The 14,685-nt window shown below is 44.7% G+C and overlaps 1 protein-coding gene across 1 annotated transcript in view; it reads left to right on the top strand.

The window, feature by feature from the left end:
* LOC144681151 (dynein axonemal heavy chain 8-like) overlaps nucleotides 1–14,685 on the top strand; it is a 1,659,468-nt gene that overhangs the window by 1,347,749 nt on the left and 297,034 nt on the right. Inside the window, exon 48 of the mRNA XM_078542878.1 lies at nucleotides 12,522–12,683. Coding sequence (XP_078399004.1) covers nucleotides 12,522–12,683 — 162 coding nt within the window. The remainder of the gene's footprint in view (nucleotides 1–12,521; nucleotides 12,684–14,685) is intronic.

Here is a 14,685-nt window from a genome sequence, read left to right as displayed (position 1 = left end):
TAGTATGCTTCTTCTTCCTAGGGATGAATTTTTCCTGTGTCTCCCCAATTACTCCCAGAAACTCCTGCCATTGCTATTCCACTGTCTTTCCTGCTAGGCTCATCTCCCAGTCAATTCTGGCCAGCTCCTCCCTCATGCCTCTGTAGATGCCTTTATGCAACTGTAATGCCGTTACATCTGATTCCAGCTTTTTCCTCTCAAAAAGCAGGGTAAATTCTATCATATTATGGTCACTTCCTCCTTAGGGTTCCTTCACCTTAAGCTCCCTTATCAAATCTGCCTCATTACACATCACTCAATCTAGGATTGCCTGTTCTCTAGTGGGCTCCACCACATGCTGCTCCAAAAAGCCATCTCGTAGACATTCCACAAATTCCTTTTCTTGGGATCCACTACCAACCTGATTTTCCCAGTCTACCTGCATATTGAAATCCCCCATGATCACTGTAACCTTGCCTTTCTTACACGCCTTTCTCATCTCCTGGTGTATCTTATGCCCCACATCCTGACTACTGTTTGGAGGTCTGTACATAACTCCCATTATGGTTTTTTACCTTTACGGTTCCTCAACTCTACCCACACAGATTCTACATCATCTGACCCTACGTCATTTCTTGCTATCGATTTAATTTCATTTCTTACTAACAAAGCAACCCCACCCCCTCTGCCAACCTGCCTATCTTTTTGATAGGATGTATATCCTTGGATATTTAGCTCCCATTCCTGATCCCCTTGCAGCCATGTCTCCGTGAAGCCCACCACATCATACCTGCCAATTTCAATCTGCACCACAAGCTCATTTACCTTATTTCATATACTGTGTGCATTCAGATACAACACCTTCAGTCCTGTATTTCCCGTCCCCTTTCTCATTATCGTCCCTTTATCTGATGTGCTTGAAGTTAGATTCCTAGCCCTTTCCAAACACTCTGTCCTATTTTGTGTTCTGAAGACTTTAATAGCTTCTCCTGGGCTCTCCTTTCTTTTCAGTTTTTTCATAATTTTCCATGAAGTTGAATCCACCCCCTCACACGCTAACCTGCTGCTTTGTTTCCCATTAGTCATACTTCTTGGAGTTTTACCCTTCCCTTCCCCCCCACTTTCTAGTTTAAAGTCCTGTTGACCACCCTATTTACCCTTTTCACTAGAACATTGGTCCCAGATCAGTTCAGGTGAAGACCGTCCCAATGGCACAGATCCCTCCTGTTCCAATACTGATGCCAGTGCCCCACAAAATGGAACCCCGCTTTCCTTTAGCCACGTGTTTACTTCCCTTATTCTCGCGTCCCTATGACAATTTGCACGTGGCTCGGGTAGTAATCCGGAGATAATAACCCTTGAGGACCTGTTCTTTAATTTAGTTCCAAGTTCCTGATAATCCCCAAAAAGTTCCTCTTTCCTAGTCTTACCTATGTTATTTGTCCCAACATGGACCACAACAACTGGATCCTCCCCTTCCCTCTCCAATATCCTTTCAAGCCAGTCAGAGATGTCCCTCACCCTGGCACCGAGCAGGCAACATACCATGCGGGACTCTCGATCCTGCTTACAAAGGATGATATCAATTCCCTAATTAAAGAATCCCCTACAACTACCACTTGTCTTTTTGCTCCCTCCTCTTGAATGGCCTCCTGTGCCACGGTGCTGTGGTCAGCTGGCTCATCCTCCCTACAGCCCTGTTCCTCATCCACACAGGGAGCAAGTACCTCATGCCTGTTGGACAAGGTCAAGAGCTCCTCTGCTCCTGAACACAGGATCCCTCTACCTACCTCACTTGCTGTCACACCCTGCTGACCCTGACCACAGACCGAACTTGAGGTACTTAATCTACCGGGTGACCGCCTCCTGAAACAAAGCGTCTAGGTAACTCTCCCGCTCCCGGATGTGCCGCAGCGTCCGGAGCTCGGACTCCAGCTCATCAATTCTGAGCCTGAGTTCCTCCAGCAACCAACACTTGCTGCAGATGTGGTCACTGCGGCTCGCAATGGGATCTGCCAGCTCCCACATCATACAGCTACAGCACATCACCTGCCCAGCCATCTCGACTTAGATAATTAATTTATTCATTAGCTTTGCAGTGGTTTTTTTTCAAATTTGGTGCAGATTTCCTACCAACCAATCAGGTCACAGCTTTCCTGCGATGTCACTTCTTCAGTTTTGGCTTCAGTTACCCTGTGCCCCGAGGTCACCGCTCCAGTGCTTCTCCCTCCATGCCTGCTCCCTGGAGACAAGCATAATGAATTTCCCCAATGTATCTTAGCCAACTCATGCCTCGGGACTTTGTAGTTCCCTTTGTTTAGATTTAGGACCCTAGTTTCTGATCAGATTACTTCACTTTCCATCCTAATGAAGAGAGAAGCAATAGTGATGTAGAACTAGATGTCAAACCATGCTGTATTTTCAGATGATGTTTCCAAAGGGCAGCCTGTAGCTGAGAGATGGGAGGGGGTCATAGATTCATCATTGGCGGAAAACGAACAAACGATGTGGGAGCAGAGAGAGAATCCATTCTAATTGATACCCTGGCTATAATTAGCAGATAAGAATGAGCCCAGGCAAGAGCACACCAACCCAGCTGGATGACAATGAAGAAGCGTTGGAGAAGGATTGTGTGATCAATCATGTCAAAGGCTGTGGATAGGTTGAGAAGGGTGAGGCTCAATGGTATACCTTTGTCACAGTCCTATGAGATCTCATTTGTGATTTTCATTGGAATAGCTCTGGTACTGTGGGTTGAATTCTGATTGCAGGGATTCAGACATGGAGTCCTGGGAAATATGGGCACAGATTTTTGAGGTGACAATACACTCAAGGACTTTGGAGAGGAAAAGGAATTGGAGATGGTGTGGTAGTTTGCAAGGATGGTGGTGCAATGGTTTTTTTTTTGAGCAGATGGTTGAAAATGGTAGAAAATGGTAGATTTAAAGGAAGTAGGGACAACACCTGAAGAGACAGAACCGTAAACAATATTGGCTAACATGGAGACCAGGAGGGGAAATTAGGTGGTCTGCAATTTAGTGAGAATAATCAAGGGAGTGGGAAATGGGTCTTGGACAAGACGAGCACAAGATGAAATAGTAGAGAAACTAGATAAAAAATGTCAGTTCAGGGCAAGGAGATGGGGAAACTTTAGATTGGGCAGAATTTTTACCTCGGTGGGCGGGCGCGTGCCCGACCGCTTGAGCGTAAAATGACGTGCAATATTTCGGTCAGAGGGTGCGCACGGGAATTGGCAGCATGCCCACCGACAATTAAAAGGCCTCTTCAGGCCATTAAAAAGATGATTAACGTAAATTTTTTGCTAACCAGCCTATGCATCCACGGGCGGGATGAGGTTTCTAACATCAAATAAAAATAAAATCTTTTAAATTTTATTTATAACATGTCCCCTCATGTGACTCTGTCATTTTTAGAATCTTTATTTGTAATTTTGAAAACTCTTCATCTCCCTGAGACAGCTCTGTGCCTCAGGGACATTTTCAAGCGCTCGCTCGTGCGCGTGCATTAAGTTCCCCGCTTGCCCCACTCGCCCTCCTCCCCTGACTGCACAGGCAGCTCTGAGTGCTGCCACTTGCGTTTCACGCTGGGCGGGCCTCAATTGGCCTGCCTGCGTGACATCTCGGTCCGGCCCCAGTCACAGGCAGTGGTTGGCTTCCCAAAGCCTCCGCCATGCCCGCCTGACAAGGGAAAAGTTCTGCCCATTAAGTATGGCCTGGTGGGCTAGTGGAAGGCATAGAAGCAGCAGAGGTAGCTGACAGAAAGATCTCAATTTTACTTACAACATCCATTCGCTCCTCACACATTGCTGGAGGTGAGGGTGGAAGAGAAAGAGAAGAGGGATCTAAGAAGACAGTTTGCAACAAAGAAAAGAAGCTGATGTAAAAACAGAAAATAGCTGGAAGATCTCAGAAGGCCTGGCAGCATCTGTGGAGAGAGAAACAGAGTTAACGTTTCGAACCCAATATGACTTCTCTCTGATCATATTGGATCTGAAACGTTAACTCTGTTTCTCTCTCTAGTTGCTGCCAGACCTGTTGAGTTTTTCCAACATTTTAAGGTTTTATTTCAGATTTCCAGCATCCACAGTATTTTGCTGTTATAAAAGAAGGTTGTCTTTGCATTCCAGGATGACCCAATATTGCTTTATGTGGTCCAGCCAGATCGGGCAGTGAATGGCTAAACCAGTTGTCCACTATTTCGTTCAAGTATGCATCCCTTGGATTTGTTATGATGTGGCAATGAGGGCAAAAATCTCAGCTCCAATCTGCCTAATTAGGTGCACTCTACTGCAGCACTGATTCTTCGCATATCCAGGTCCTATCTTCTTCGGTTGTACATTTGATACTGACGATATGTTCAGGGTCACTACTGGACCCTAATTCCATGAATCTTAAACCCATGGCCATCTGTTGTCTTGCTGTGGTCAGCTACACTCAAAACTTACTGGACCCCCCCTCTCCCCCGCACCCATCACTTATGGAACTATGATCCCTGGAAGATCTCGACCTCCTCCACTGCCCATGCACGCATAGATCACTTGCTCCACTAACTCTGCTCACACAATGGTGCCTTTCTGTGAATGACTGGACGCGGATCTCAGCTGTGCACTCTTTAATGGGCTCACACCAATGAATGGCTCAGCCATGACTGACTCCCCACAGTATTCCACTTGGACTGTTACTGATCCATAATGTAACCCATGCAGACTCATAAAAATTCCAAACTGGCCTTTGATGAGATGACAACAAGCGTGTTAATAAGAGCAATTTGGCAATGATTTGAATCAAATGGGTTGCCAGAACCCAACTTTCCCCGCTCTAAGCAAAATTCCTAGCAGTTAGAATGGTGATGGGAAACCAGTACAACAGCCAGTGGTGTTAATTTTCATGCCTGCCTGCCTCCGTACTAGCCTCCATGTGGGGGTGAAAATTCTACCCTATATATCATAAAGTCATCATGGCACAGAAGGAGTTCATTCAACTCATCAAGTCATGCTGGTCCTCTGTCAAGAAATCCAGTCAGTCCCATTCCCAAGAGATAAGAAACAGGGAAGGTAAGAGGTCACTTGAGGGAGTAGTCCATAAGCCCCCTAACAATAGTCACAATGTAGGACAGACTGCACAGGAAGAAATTAATAGGATGTGTAAGAAAGGTACTGTGGTAATCATGGGTGACTTTAGTCTTCATATAGATTGGAAGAATCAGATTGGCAAAGGTAGTCTGGAAAATGAGTTAATAGAATGTACTCAGGATAATTTCTTGGAGTAGTTTGTTCCAGAGCCAACCAAGGTGCAGGCTATTCTAGAGCTGGTAATATGCAATGAGACAGAATTAATCAATAACCTCATATTAAAAGAGCCTCTAGGTGACAGCGATCAAAATATGTTAGAATTTCACATTGTTTGAAGGTGAGAAATGTGGATCAAGGTCTAGTGTTTTAAACCCAAGTAAAGGTAATTACACGGATATGGAGACAGAGTTGGCTAAAGCGAACTCTGAAACTGGATTATCAGGTAGAACAGTAGAGATGCAGTGGCAAACTTTTAAGATGTTTAATAACTCTCAGCAAAGATCCTGAGTGAGAAAGAAAGGCTCTTTTTAAGGACAGTATCAAATTGAAAGATACATTATACAATTCTGCAAAGGTTAGTGGTAAGTCAGACGACTGGACTGAATTTAAGAGCCAGCAAAGACAGACTTTAAAAAAGAGGCAGACATTAGAGTATGAGAGAAAGCTAGCTCAAAATATATATAGTAAGAGCTTCTACAGGTATTTAAAAAAGGAAAAGAGTAACTAAAGCTAGTGTTGGTCCTCTAGAGAGTAAGCCTAGGGAATTAAGAATAGAAATAAAAGGAAATGGTGGAAGCATTAAACAGGTATTTTGTATCTGTCTTCACTGTAGGAGATTTAGAAAAACTTCCCAAAGATACTTGAAAATCATAAGGTGAAAGGGAGGGCTGAACTTAAAACAATCACCACCACCAGGGAAATGGTACTGGGCAAATTATTAGACCTAAAGGCTGACAAATCCCAGGATCTGATGGCCTGCATCCTAGGGTCTTAAAAGAAGTGGCTGAGAAATAGTAGATGCATTAGTTATAATCTCCCAAATTTCTTTAGATTCTGGAAGAGACCCAGCAGATTGGAAAATAGCAAATGTAACACCTTTATTCAAAAAAGGAGGGAGGCAGAATGCAGGAAACTATAAGCCAGTTATCCTAACATCGGTCATAAGGTTAAGTGTTAGAATTGAGTATTAAGGATGTTATAGCAGGCTAATTAGAATGTGGCAGATGGAGGACAATGTGCAAAAATGTGAACTTGTCCACCTTGGCAGGAAGAATAGCCATGAGGAGAGATCGGATAGACTAGGGTTGTTCTCCTTGGAAAAGAGGAGGCTGAGGCGAAATTTGATTGAGATTGTAAGGGGCCTGGATAGAGTGGATGGAAGGAGCCTACTTACTTTAGCAGAGAGGTCAGTGATTTGGGGGATAGATTTAAAGTGATTGGTAGAAAGATTAGAGGGGTGAAGAAGAAAATCTTTTTCACCCAGTGGGTTGTTGGGGTCTGGAACTTACTGCCTGAGAAGGCAGTAGAAGCAGCAACCCTCAACTCATTTAAAAGGTGTCTGGATGTGCACCTCAATTTCCGTAATATGCAGAGCTACGGACCAAATGCTGGAAAGTGGGATTAGGCTGGATGGCTCATTTTTCAGCCAGTGCAGACATGATGGGCTAAGTGGCCTCTTTCAGTGCCGTAAACTTTCTTTGATTCTATGAATAGGAAAGCAGTATAATATTTAAATGGAGAGAGATTGCAGAATTTGGTACTACAGAAGGATCTGGGTATCCCCTACTACATGAATCACAAAAAGTTATTATGCAGGGACAAGAAGTGATTAGGAAGACAAATGGAATATTTGCGTTTATTGCGAAGGGAATGGAATATGAAAGTAGGGAAGTTTTAGTGGATCTTCGTGAGACCACATTTGTAATTCTGTACAGTTTTGGTGTCCTTATTTGAAAAAGAACATAACTGTGTGAGAAGCAGTTCAGAGAAAGTTCACTCGACTCATTCCTGGGATGAAGGGCTTATTTTATGAAGAAAAGTTGAACAGTTTGGGCCTATACCCATTGGGGTTCAGAAGAGTAAGAGGTGATCTTATTGAAACATATAAGCCGGAGGGGACTTGATAGGGTGGATACTGGATGGATGTTTCCTCATGTGGGAGAGACTAGAACCAGGGGATGCAGTTTAAGAATAAGAAATCTCCCTTTTAAGATGGAGATGAGAGAATCTTTTTCTCTCAGAGGGTTGTTAGTCTGCAGAATTCTCATTCCCAGAAAGCAGTGGAGGCTGGATCATTGAATTTATTCAAGGCCGAGTTAGATAGATTGTTTATAGGCAAGGAAGTCAAGGGTTATGCGGGAGCAGACAGGAAGTTGGAGTTGAGAACACAACCAGATAAGCCATGATCTTATCAAATGGTGAAGCAGGCTTGAGGGGCAAATGGCCTACTCCTGCTCCTAAGTCATATGTTCCTGTTCCCATTCCCCTGCTCTGTCCCAGTAGCCCTGAACCTTTATTTCCCTCAAGTGCTCATCCAATTTCCTTTTGAAATCATCCATCGTTTCCACTTCCATCACCCTTGTAGACAGCAGGTTCAAGGTCAGCAACACTCGCTGCATAAACAAAGTTTTTCCTCACATCTCCCCGACATCTCTTGCCCAAATCTCCCCTCAACCTCCTTTATGCCAAGGAGATAACCCCAGTTTCTTTCAGTTAATACCTCTCATCCCTGGAACCATGTTGGTAAATCTCCTCCACGCCCACTCAGGGACCTCACATCCTTTCAAAACGTGGTGACCAGACTGGACCCACACTCTAGTTGTGGCCTAGATTTTTATCAAGATTCACCATAAATTACCTGCTTTTGTACTCGATACCTCTACTTACGAAGCTCAATATCCCACATGCATTGCTAATTATTCTCTCAGTATGTTTTTTTTTGGGATGTGGGCTTCATTAGCTGGTCCAGCATTTATTGCCCATCTCTTGTTGCCCTTGAGAAGGTGGTGGGGAGCTGTCTTCTTGAACTGTGCAGTCCATGTGGTGTAGTTGCACCCACAGTGCTGTTAGGGAGGGAGTTCCAGGATTTTGACCCAGTGACAGTGAAGGCATGGTGATATATTTCCAAGTCAGGATAGTGAGTCACTTCCAGGTGGTGGTGTTCCCATCCATCTTCTGCCCTTGTCCTTCTAGGTGATAGTGGTCGTGGGTTTGCAAGGTGCTATCTAAGGAGCTTTGGTGAATTCATGCAGTGCAACTTGTAGATGGTACACACTGCTGCTACTGTATGTCGGTGGTAGAGGGAGTGAATGTTTGTGGATGTGCCAATCAAGTGGGCTGCTTTGTCCTGGACGGTGCCAAGTTTCTTCAGTGTTATGGGAGCTGCACTCATCCAGGCAAGTGGAGAGAATACCATCACACTCCTGGCTTGTGCCTTGTAGATAGTGATAGGGTTTTGGGGAGTCAGGAGGGGAGTTACTCATCGCAGAATTCCTAGCCTCTGACAGGTTCTTGTAGCCACAGTATTTATATGGCTAGTCCTGTTCAGTTTATGGTTAATAGTAACCCCAAGGATGTTGATAGTGGGGGGATTCAATGATGGTAATGCATTGAACGTCAAGGGGCAATGGTTAGGCACTCTCTTGTTGCAAATGGTCATTGCCTGATACTTGTGTGGCGCAAATGTTACTTGTCAGCCCAAACCTGGGTATTGTCCAGGTCTTGCTGCATTTAGACATAGATTGTTTCAGTATCTGAGGAGTCGTGAATGGTGCTGAACATTGTGCAATCACCAGCGAATATCCCCACTTCTGACCTTATGTTGGAAGGAAAGTCGTTGATTAAGTAGCTGGAGATGGTTGGGCCAAGGACACTGTGCTGAGGAACTCCTGCAGTGATGTCCTGGAGCTGAGATGACTGACCTCCAACAACCACAACCATATTCCAAACCAGCCAATTACCACCCCATCAGTCCACTCTCCATCATCAGTAAAGTAATGGAAGGGGTCATCAACAGTGCTATCAAGTGGCACTTGCTTAGCAATAACCTGCTTACTGACGCCCAGTTTGGGTTCCGCCAGGGCCACTCAGCTCCTGACCTCATTACAGCCTTGGTTCAAACATGGACAAAAGAGCTGAACTCCTGAGCTGAGGTGAGAGTGATTGCCCTTGACATCAAGGCAGCATTTGGCCGAGTGTGGCATCAAGGAGCCCTAGCAAATCTGGAGTCAATGGGAATCAGGGGAAAACTCTCCACTGGTTGGAGCCACAAAAGGAAGATGGTTGTGGTTGTTAAAGGTCAGTTATCTCAGCTCCAGGACATCACTGCAGGAGTTCCTCAGGGTAGTGTCTTCGGCCCAACCATCTTTAGCTGCTTCATCAATGACCTTCCTTCCATAAGGTCAGAAGTGGGGATGTCCGCTGATGATTGCACAATGTTCAGCACCATTCACGACTCCTCAGATACTGAAGCAGTCCATGTCCAAATGCAGCAAGACCTGGACAACACCCAGGCTTGGGCTGACAAGTGGCAAGCAACATTCACGCCACACAAATGTCAGGCAATGACCATCTCCAACAAGAGGGAATCCAATCATCGCCCCTTTATGCTCAATGGCATTACCATCCCTGAATACCCCACTATCAACGTCCTGGGGGTTACCATTGACCAGAAACTGAACTGAACTAGTCATATAAACACTGTGGCTACAAGAACATGTCAGAGGCTAGGAATCCTGCAATGAGTAACTCACCTTCTGACTCCCCAAAGTCTGTCCACCATCTACAAGGCACAAGCCAGGAGTGTGATGGAATACTCCCCACTTGCCTGGATGAGTGCAGCTCCCACAACAGTCAAGAAGCTTGACACTGTCCAGGACAATTAGCAGCAATGTGTACCATCTGCAAGATACACTACAAGAATTCATCAAGGCTCTTTAGACAGCACCTTCCAAACCCACGACCACTACCATCTAGAAGGACAAGGGCAGCAGATAGATGGGAACACCACCACCTGGAAGTTCCTCTCCAAGTCACTCACCATCCTAACTTGGAAATATATTGCTGTTCCTTCACTGGCACTGGGTCAAAACCGTGGAACTCCCTCCCTAATAGCACTGTGGGTGTACCTACTGTGGGCAATAAATGCTGGCCTAGCCACCGATGCCCACATCCCGTAAATGAATTTTTAAAAAAAAAACAACCTTCTGAACACCAGTTGCAGCTGCAGGGACTAGTATCTATCCCCCTAACTATACTGTGCCTTATCATTACCACATTCCTTTTCACTCCTCCACTTGAATGGCTTCCTACACAATAGTACTTTGGTCAGTTTGCAGCTGCAGCTCTTGTTCTCATGCAGGCAGGTAGCAATTACGCATACCTACTGGTGAAAGTCAATGGCCGAGGTTCCTCCATCACTACATCCTAGATCCCCATACCTACCTCATTCGCAGTCACACCCACATGTCCCTGATCAATGCTAAAGCTCTACTTGACCTAAGGGTGTGACTACACCTTGGAATGACGTGTCCAGGTACCGCTTGTAGTATAAGGGTATTTGGCATAGCAAGGGTTAATATGGGATTGGAGCACAGTACCACCCACAGTATGATGTAAAGCATCTCATGCCAAGGGACCTGAGTCAGTCTAATAGAATGCAGGGACCTGTGTAGAAGTAAGCATAGAGTTAGCTCATAATTTGAGCTATATTTTGTACATAAGTATGCATTACCAATTAACACCACTGTTCAAGCCCCTCAACACACCTCTGAACCTCTTCGTCAGACTAGTCTCGACAAAAGAGCTGAACTCCAGAGGCGAAGTGAGAGTGACTGCCCTTGGCATCAAGGCAGCATTTGACCAAGTGTGGCATCAAGGCACCCTAGCAAAAATGGGATCAATGGGAATCAGGGGGACAACTCTGCACTGGTTGGAGTCATACCTAGCACAAAGGAATATGGCTGTGGTTGTTGGAGGTCAATTATCTCAGCTCCAGGACATCACTCCAGGAGTTCCTCAGGGTAGTGTCCGAGGCCCAACCATCTTCAGCTGTTTCATCAATGACCTTCCTTCCAACATAAGGTCAGAAGTGGGGATGTTTGCTGAGGATTGTGCAATGTTCAGCACCGTTTGTGACTTCCTCAGATACTGAAGCAGTCCATGTTCAAATGCAGCAAGACCTAGACAATATCCAGGCTTGGGCTGACAAGTGCAGCAAACAGATGGGAACACCACAACCAAGTCACTCATCATCCTGACTTGGAAATATATCGGCGTTCCTTCAATGTCGCCTGGTCAAAATCCTGGAACTCCCTTCTTAACAGCCCTGTGCGTGTACCTATACCACATGGACTGCAGCGGTTCAAGAAGGCAGCTTACCACCACCTTCTCAAGGGTAATTAGGGATGGACAATAAAGGCTGGCATATAGCCAGCAACCCTCTCATTCCATGAATGACTAAAAAAAAACTGCCATTAATAGGCAGTTTCCATTGACTATGTAGATATCCCAGAAAATTTGCAGCTGCTCCTGGCCCTTCTACTTCTCAGCAGCATTTTGTGATGTGCTGCCTGAAGATTTCTAGTGTTCATGCCAAATCAAGAGCAAAAGGTTCCTGTTGCATAATAGTTCCAGGTGTTACAAGTCACCTACTTTTGAGAGAAGAGAAAAGAGAAAACATGAATTTAGAATTTCAACACAGATGAGCATAACAGGGGGGAAAGTAAGGCATTGTAATTGGACAGGCATGTTCATGCATACCACACTGCAAAGGTAGTTGCATATGTGGATAGCAGGTGAAACAGAGTTGGATGTAGGGTAGTGGTTAGAGAATGAGACAGGGCACTCTAAGAGTAATGTTTGAAAGATTGCAACACAGAAAGACTGCAAGGAAGTCATGGGAGCATGTAATTGTGGTTAGTTCATTGACCATCTTCCTACACTAAAACAGGAGTTCAAGAGATGGTAGAAGTGGCATTCACTGCAATAGTTATTTCTCTCCATAACATGAAAACCATGACTAGATTGTTTCTTGTTCTTGACCTCAAAAACTATTCTCTTTCAGAAATTCTGTCAGTAGGACATAAATGTCCATTTTGAGAAAATCGGACATTTACTTATTTCTGCCTGCCATCATTATTTATATAGTTGCTCTACCAGATAGCCACCCATTCCATCCCATTCCACAACTGATCTTCATTCTAATCACAGCTCCTTTTATTTCAACTCCATTTTCCAGCTTGGTTTTTAGTCCATCCTGCAGTGCAACTCTGGGACTTTGGAGTGGACTTGCACAGCCTACAATCCTCTGATAATTCAAATGAGTTCAGAAAGCTGGCAGATGGAATTCCTATCCTGCTGCAGTCCTGATTGGGCCACCAGAATTTCTAGATTCTAATGTTTTGCAGCATAAGAATAGACAATTTATAATTGATTTGCATTTACTTAATAGGTGGATGAAGATGAACCCCTTTTCCTAAGCCTGATCAGTGATCTGTTCCCTGGTATCCAGTTGGATAGCAGCACCTACACAGAACTGCAGGCCGCTGTAGCTAATCAGGTGGAAATAGCAGGATTAGTCAACCACCCACCCTGGAATCTCAAACTGGTTCAGGTAGATGCAATTAATTATTTAACTATACACATAAAGGATATATAATTTATCACATACATATTTAATAAAGTTTTAATATTTCTGATTAATGATTTTTACCGCTATCTCGCAAATTTAGAATTTGCAGCACAGTATTCTCTAAATGTGAATAAAGTAGCCTTATTTTAGTGCAAAGATATCACAATTCTTTGCAATGTTTCTTAATGTGGAATAACATACTTAAAAAAGGATTTATTGACTGAGTCACAGACATATTGCAGTGATCTGGATTAGTGACATCTTACGAACATATGAAATAGGAGCAGGAATACGCCATTTGGCCCCTTGAGCCTGCTCTGCCATTCAATAAGATCATGGCTGATCTGTTTGTGTTTCGAGTTCTTCATTCCCATCTATCCCCGATAATCTTTGATTCCCTTGCCTAACAAAAATCCACCTACCTCTGCCTTAAAAATATTCAGTGACCTGCCTACACCGCCTTCTGAGACAGAGAATCCAAAAGTCACACAACCCTCTGACAGGAAAATTCCCCTCATCCCTGTCCTATAAGGGCAACCCCTAATTTTAAAACAGTGCCCCCTAGATCTGGACTCACCCACAAGAGGAAACATCCTTTCCACGTTGAACTTGTCAAGATTGTTCAGGATCATATATACGTCAATCAAGTCACCCTTCAATCTCCTAAACTCCAGTGGAAACAAGCTATTCTCACAAGACAACCCGCTCATTCCTGGTATCAATCTAGTAAGCCTCCTCTGAACTGCCTCCAACGCATTTACATCCTTCCCTAACTAACAAGAACACAGGATTTGAGATGTGGTCTCACCAATGCCCTGTACAACTGAAGCATAACATCCTTATTTCCATGTTCAGCTCCTTTCGTAATAAAGGATAGCATTCCATTAGCCTTTTTAATTACTTGCTGTATCTGCATAGTAACTTTTTGTGACTCATGCATGAGAACACCTAGATCCCTCAGCACCTTGGAATTCTGCAGCCGTTCTCCATTTAAGTAAAACTCTGCTTTTTTATTCTCCTTGCCAAAGTGAACAACTTCATATTTTCCCACATTATACTCCATTTGCCAGATTTTTGCCCACTCACTCATCTATATGCGTCTGCAAACTCTTTGGGTAGAATTTTGCCTTTGGCAGGCGGGCTCGGCGGGGGCAGGCGGGAAGCCACCGCCACCCGTGATCAACACCAGACTGCGATTTCACGCCGTTAGCCCAATTAAGGTCCGCCCAGCGTGAAACGCAAGCAGCAGCACAAAGCGCTGCCTGTGCCAGGGTGGGGAGGGGTCAGTGCGAGCGGGCCAAGCATGAACTTCACGCATGCACGCGAGTGAGTGCTGCATAATCTCCCTGTGGCACAGAGCTGCCTCAGAGAGATGAAGAGATAGAAAAAAAAAACTAAAAATGTAATGAAACATGTCCCCTCATGTAACACTGTCACGCGAGCAGGGACATGTTATTAATGAACGTTTAAAGTTTTTATTTTATTTTTGTTTGCTTTTGGAAACCTCATCCTGCCTTGGAAGAGGTTTCCCAAAAAATGCAAAGGCCGCTTGGCCTCTTCACCTGCCCGCCAATCGTTAGGTTGGATGGGCAGCGCAAAATTAAATTAAATTAAGTAATTACTTAATGGCCTTAACAGGCTTTTTAATTGTTGGCGGACATGCTGCCAGCTCCGGCACGTGCCCACCAAATGAACTATCACATGACTGTGCACTGACGTCGGCATGTTCGGTCAATGTCAACATGCGCCATTTAACGCTCGAGTTGTCGGGCGCACACCCACCTGCCGAGCGAAAATTTCTGCCCCTTATGCCTTCTTCACAACATACTTTCCCACCTGCCTTTGTGTCATCTGCAAATTTAGCTACCATGACTTCGGTCCCTTCATCTAACTCATAGTACAAAACGGGTGATTCTGTCCAAAGTGTGGTAGCAGGTAGGTAAAATTATGTTTCACTCGCCGGCCACAATGGTGGCTTTTCACG

This window comes from Cetorhinus maximus, chromosome 5 (assembly GCF_964194155.1).
Source record: "Cetorhinus maximus chromosome 5, sCetMax3.hap1.1, whole genome shotgun sequence".
NCBI classification, from domain to species: Eukaryota; Metazoa; Chordata; class Chondrichthyes; order Lamniformes; family Cetorhinidae; genus Cetorhinus; species Cetorhinus maximus.
This window is presented reverse-complemented; position numbering and strand designations above follow the sequence as displayed.